Below are 342 nucleotides of genomic sequence, written 5' to 3'. Positions count from 1 at the left end.
AACCCCCCTACATAGCCCGAGAACCCCGTCCACTCCCCTCCGGAGCCCAATACCCTCAACCTTTCCCTTCCAGAACATTAGACCCCCATCATCCACTCAATTACATCAGACACCCATCCTTCCCCCCTCCATGGCACCAGACCCCAGTCCTCTCTTTTCCAGAACCTCAAGCTCAAGCCTCCATCCTCATTGTCCATAGCCCAAACCCTATTCTCTTCACCCTAGACCCCCTTGCCACTCCCTAGAGCTCAGATCTCCATCTTCTACCCCCCCTCCCCCTCCCCACAAAGCTCAGATGCCCCTCTTCTCTCCAGACCCCCATCCTCTTACCCCAGACCCACT

The 342-nt window shown here is 56.7% G+C and overlaps 1 protein-coding gene across 1 annotated transcript in view; it reads right to left on the bottom strand.

Moving 5' to 3' along the window:
- ZMYND10 (zinc finger MYND-type containing 10) overlaps positions 1 to 342 on the bottom strand; it is a gene marked incomplete at its 3' end in the record, with an annotated part of 13,920 nt that overhangs the window by 11,625 nt on the left and 1,953 nt on the right. Inside the window, exon 2 of the mRNA XM_018573104.1 lies at positions 331 to 340. Coding sequence (XP_018428606.1) covers positions 331 to 340 — 10 coding nt within the window. The remainder of the gene's footprint in view (positions 1 to 330; positions 341 to 342) is intronic.

Source organism: Nanorana parkeri, unplaced genomic scaffold, assembly GCF_000935625.1.
Source record: "Nanorana parkeri isolate BGI_ZX_2015 unplaced genomic scaffold, ASM93562v1 scaffold2238, whole genome shotgun sequence".
In the NCBI taxonomy this organism is placed as follows: Eukaryota; Metazoa; Chordata; class Amphibia; order Anura; family Dicroglossidae; genus Nanorana; species Nanorana parkeri.
Note: the sequence above shows the minus strand (reverse complement) of the source record. Positions and strands in the feature narration are given on the sequence as shown.